This window comes from Nyctereutes procyonoides, unplaced genomic scaffold, assembly GCF_905146905.1.
Source record: "Nyctereutes procyonoides isolate TBG_1078 unplaced genomic scaffold, NYPRO_anot_genome, whole genome shotgun sequence".
In the NCBI taxonomy this organism is placed as follows: domain Eukaryota; kingdom Metazoa; phylum Chordata; class Mammalia; order Carnivora; family Canidae; genus Nyctereutes; species Nyctereutes procyonoides.
The window spans coordinates 297,003-302,799 of NW_026575108.1; the positions used below are offsets into that span (position 1 = coordinate 297,003).

At 33.2% G+C, this 5,797-nt stretch overlaps 1 protein-coding gene across 1 annotated transcript; it reads left to right on the forward strand.

Moving 5' to 3' along the window:
- Positions 1–1,016: 1,016 nt before the first annotated feature.
- On the forward strand, positions 1,017–1,958 carry LOC129514817 (olfactory receptor 8K3-like). The gene has a single exon (XM_055333519.1). The coding sequence runs from the start codon at positions 1,017–1,019 to the stop codon at positions 1,956–1,958; it is 942 nt and encodes a 313-aa protein (XP_055189494.1).
- The last annotated feature ends 3,839 nt before the right edge of the window (positions 1,959–5,797 follow it).

Below are 5,797 nucleotides of genomic sequence, written 5' to 3' on the forward strand. Positions count from 1 at the left end.
ATATTATTGTATTGTTTAACATTTTTTTTTTAATTTTTTTTAATTGCAATTTGCCAGCATATAATATGGCACCCAGTATTCAGCTCATCACGTATGTTTAACTTTTTTCATATAGTATATATCTGTTCTACAAATTTAAAGAAAGCAAAATAATCAAAAATAAATTAAAATACAATTTGAAGTACATAAAAATTTCAAATAGATAAAATGTTTTAGATTATAAAGTTCTTTAAAATCGGAGATTCTATAATTTTAATAGATACTCAATAAAGTTTTTTTAATTGAAACAAATAAAGAATAGTAAAATAATCACCCTTATATATAAGTCCTAAATTTTTTACTTGTTTTTTAATTTTTTCTTTACATTCCCTATCTATCATCTATCATCTATCTATCTATCTATCTATCATCTATCATCATCATCTATCTAACTATACCATCAGAGGTTCTTAACTTTTTACTATTGCTGGTCTTGGATGAATATTTTACTGGAAATAGTAAATATATTTTATAATTACTAGTACATATATGTAGAGTATATATATATATATATATATATATATATATATATATCCAGTACAAATAATTACAGTACAATTATTTGTACTGGATATAGTAAAATATTTGTACTGTAAAATTATTGTACTGTAATTATTTGTACTGGATAGAGTAAAATATTTAGCAGCTTAACAAGTGTCTAACCATTAGAAGTCAGTAGCATCCCAGCTTCCAGGTGTGAAAACCAGAGTGTCTCCAGACATTGAAGAATATTCTTTCTGGGCTAAAATGGCTCCAGTTGAGAACTATTCATCTACTTCCATTTCTCTTTCTTTCCCTCTGTATGTATAGTAGTCTTTGATGGCAATGAGTTTGTCTTCAAATATCCTTAAAAAGAAAGCTTGGATGTATCTTATTTATACTAGTTTGCCATACTAAACATTTCCCAGGATTTAATGCATGAAATCTATTGATTATGATGATGTATCTATCCAGAATAGATTTTTAAATAAACCTGGATGGAAAAACACAATCTAACCATGCTCAATGAATTCATTCTCGTGGGAATCACACATCGTCCTGAGCTGCAGGATCCATTATTTGGGCTCTTCTTTATCATCTATTTGATCTCTGTGGTGGGCAACCTGGGCATGATCATCCTCACCAAAGTGGATGCCAGACTACAAACACCCATGTACTTCTTCCTCAAACACCTGGCTTTTACTGACCTTGGTTATTCAACAACCGTGGGACCCAAAATGTTAGTAAATTTTATTGTAGATCACAATACAATCTCCTATTATTTTTGTGCTATGCAACTAGCTTTCTTTCTTGTGTTTATCATCAGTGAACTTTTCATTCTGTCAGCTATGTCCTACGACCGCTACGTGGCCATCTGCAACCCTCTGCTCTACCCCGTCATCATGTCACAGAGGGTGTGTCAGGTGCTGGTGGCAATCCCTTATCTCTACAGCACATTTGTGTCTCTTCTAGTCACCATAAAGATTTTTAGCTCATTCTTCTGTGGCTACAATGTTGTCAATCATTTCTACTGTGACTGTCTCCCCTTGTTATCTTTGCTCTGCTCAAAGACACATGAAACTGAGTTGATGATTTTGATTTTCTCAGTTTTTGATGTGAGTTCATCCCTTCTGATAATTCTTGTGTCTTACCTGCTGATCCTGGTAGCCATTGTCAGGATGAACTCAGCTAAGGGTAGGCTCAAGGCTTTTTCCACCTGTGGATCCCACCTGACAGTGGCCACAGTGTTCTATGGGACTTTGATATTTATGTATGTGCAACCTGAGTCCAGTCATTCCTTTGACACTGATAAAGTGGCGTCCATATTTTACACCCTCGTTATCCCCATGCTGAATCCCTTGATCTATAGCTTGAGGAACAAAGATGTAAAATATGCAGTGCAAACAATGTGGAAAAAACTATGCAATAATTTTTCTTAAAGCTGACATACAATATGATCCCCCAAAATTAGGTTATGGGCTTCAAAATTTCTTCTGTATGTCTCTAGAAGGAATAATTGCAAACACAAGTGAGTTCAATGTACACTTAGAGGTTATCTAAGTGCCAGTCACACTTCTATGTGCTGTAAATACATTAGTATACAAAACAGGAAAAATATTTTCTTTTTTTTTGAGGGAAGGAGATATATTATAAAAATAATAATAATTAGGTACAATTTATAGGACAGTAGGATTGGTTAAGACACCATAAACCATAAGAGTAAGTAGGAGAGTCTTACTACTAAGACTCTTACTAAGGGGCATGAGGAAGAATATAAGGCACAAAAGGGGAGTTCAAATGATTCTTATGTTATTCTCAATTAATAGATTAAATCTCCCAGTGCCTGTGTGTTTGTGCATGTGTGTAAGTATTTCTGTAAGCTCATTTTTCACTTTTAGCCTTTGTACTCTTCTTATTGGAATATGTTGAAATCAAACTGTGATTTCAAGGAGGCTCAGTGTAGCACTATGGTTGGAAATCATCTGTCATGTGAATTTGCTCAAATATTCCAGTACCCAGCTCTTCTCATCAGTGAGTTGCTTCCATATAGAAAGCCTATTAACTCAACATATTTAGCAATTCAGTAACTTACAAGATCGGTGTAACCTCTTTTGTCTTAATCAGTCCATTTCCCTATACCAGGGGAAACACAAATTAAGAGAGATTTTCTTGAATATAGTTAACAGTACTCCATTATATACTTTAAAGTTGCTAAGAGAGTAAATCTTATATGTTCTCATCACGACTTATGAAACATGATGGAGACATTAGCTAATGCTAAAGTGTAATCATATTGCAGTACATAAGTGTATCAAATCAACACATCGTACACTTTATACTTATGTGTCGTTAATACCTCAATAAACTGGGAGAAAAAAAGATAAATTTCTTGAGTCTCCAAAAGAAGCTTCCAATATTTGATTTTTGATTTTATGTTTTATTGGGGTCTTTATTTCTAACTGCTTGTTTTTGTCTAATGCGATGGGTACACTTAATTATTTCTGAAAAATAAGGATACTCATTAAAATTAGTTTTCTAATTGGTTTTTTATCTTTGAAAAAGAGGTCTATTCTATGTTGAATTTGGTTTGTTGCCTTTTTTGGGGGGTGACTTTCCTCAATGTTGGTTCATAAAAATATGTAAAAGATTTCTATTAGGGTCCATTATTTCACTGCATGGATTTGATAATCTTTGTTAAGAAGCAAAAGGAGATAATCCTGTAATTTGACCTATACTATATTTCTAGTAAAAGTTTAGTAAGATATGCAACACTTTATAGAATACTATGTTAAAGCTTCTGGCCTTCTAACTCTTCTAAATTTTGAACTTTTTGTTTATTTTTAGCATATTTTGTCATTATTTACACCACAGAGACACTGGGCTGTTTCTCTGCCTCCATCATGGAATAAAATTTTCTGTATAGTCAAAAAAATTTGAATAAAACTTATTCATTGGAATAATAAAAAACCATCATGTATTTCTATGTAAGGATAATTCTTACTAAAGAGTTTTTATCATTGATTTTTTTTAATTATTGAGAAGAAATATGTACTATGAACTTTGCAACTATAGATATAAGAAAATATTTAGCTTTCTAGGAGCAAACACTAGTTCTTGGTGGCTGCTAAGGTTATGAAAAATGTCTAAAATAATAGTTTTGGTTACATACTTCCCCAAATTATCTTCAGTGAATAATTATGAGTTTTGTAATAGGAGAAAATAAAAGTCTCCAATATCTGGATTTGAAAAATATAAAATAACTCAACATAACTGACTATCCCACTTCTAAAATAAATCTTGTTAGGGATCCCTGGGTGGCTCAGTGGTTCAGCACCTGCCTTTGGCCCAGGGCATGATCCTGGAGTCCCGGGATCGAGTCCTGCCACCAGGCTCCCAGCATGGAGGCTGTTTCTCCCTGTGTCTCTGCCTCTTTCTCTCTCTGTCTATCATGAATAAATATCATGAATAAATAAATAAAATCTTCAAAATAAATAAATAAAATAAAATAAAATAAATCTTGTTAAAAAAAATCTTGTTGTACCTTTCATAGTCCCTCAAATGTTAAACCAGAAAGAGAATAAAATATATTGAGATTTACAAATTGTGATAATGTATTTTATTTATTTTAAAAGTCAGTCTCTATTTCAATATTAAGTACAACAATAACTTATTTCAGAAAGTTCAATATATTTCCATAAAATGGAAACGTTTTTAAAAATTAAAAATTGGTGCATAACTGAAATTTTTATGTGATATTATAAAGAATTTCCAAATTTCATATACTATGAAATGATAATTTGAGAAGATTAACAAAATTGAGAACACAAAAAGTACAAAAAATTTAGAGACATTAAAGGTATCTATAAACAATACATGTTTTAGGTTAGGATATTAAGAATGAATGAATTATATATTTTTATGTATATGGATGCTAAGAAATACTGTATTAAAAAATCCCAGATGAAAAGGATTTCACTATGGCAATATATATGTAAATAACTCTCACTAATCCAAAACTCCAGCCTAGGGGTCTTGACTGAGGAATTCCACTAAGTTCCTGGGAAAATGAGTTATATACATTTTCTTCCAGAATATTGAATTAAATAATTCAATTTAATTGAAGTAAATACTCAACACTGTTTGAGGGGCACTTCCCCCAATATCAAATGCAAAAGCATCAGAAGACGTAATTGTAGCACATAAAAAATTCACTAAAAACAAAAACTTAAAAACAAAAAATTTCAGGTGAAAACGTAGTAGATAATATTTGAGATCTTGGGTTCTGTAAAGATTTCTTTTTTCTTTTTTTAATTATTTATGACAGACACAAAGAGACAGATACATAGGCAGAGGGAGAAGCAAGCTCCCTTTGGGAGCCTGATGCAGAACCCGATTGCAGGACCCCAGGATCATGACTTGAGACGAAAGCAGATGCTCAACCACTGAGCCACCAGGTGGTCCTGTAAAGATTTATTAAATACTGTACTCAAATAAAAGAAATTAAGCGATTTTGATACATTGTAAGACATCAAAATCATATATTATACTCTTCAAAACATACTCTTAAAAAGGTATAAAACCAATTTATGTTCTGGAAGGCAATAGTTTCAGGTAATGTATTTCATAAAGGGCTTGTTCCACAATCTATACAAATGTCTCAAACCTCAATGCTAATATCAACAGACCTCCAGAATGGGCAAAACATTTGGAAAGTATTTCACCAAATAGCACACAAAAAGTTCAAATATGTACATAAAACGTTGCTCAGTATCATTGTTCACTAATAAAATTCAATTTATTTATTTTTTAAAAGATTTTATTTATTTATTCATGAGAGACACAGAGACAGAGGCAGAGACAGAGAGAGAGGGAGAAGCAGGCTCCATGCAGAAAGCCTGATGTCGGACTGCATCCTGGGAGTCCAGGATCACACCCTGAGCTGAAGGCAGATGCTCAACTGCTGGGGGACCCAGGTGCCCCTGAGATTCAATTTAAAACCTCAATGAGATGATAACACTACAAATCTATCAGAACACATATATGCGGAGGAGGGGCTGATGGCGGAAGAGTAGGGTCCCCAAGTCACCTGTCCCCACCAAATTACCTAGATAACCTTCAGATCATCCTGAAAATCTACGAATTCGGCCTGAGATGTAAAGAGAGACCAGCTGGAACGCTACAGTGAGAAGAGTTCGCGCTTCTATCAAGGTAGGAAGACGGGGAAAAAGAAATAAAGAAACAAAAGGCCTCCGAGGGGGAGGGGCCCCGCGAGGAGCCG

Coding starts and splice junctions, on each gene's coding strand:
- LOC129514817 (XM_055333519.1), top strand. CDS start 1,017: ATGGAAAAACACAATCTAACCATGCTCAATGAATTCATTCTCGTGGGA.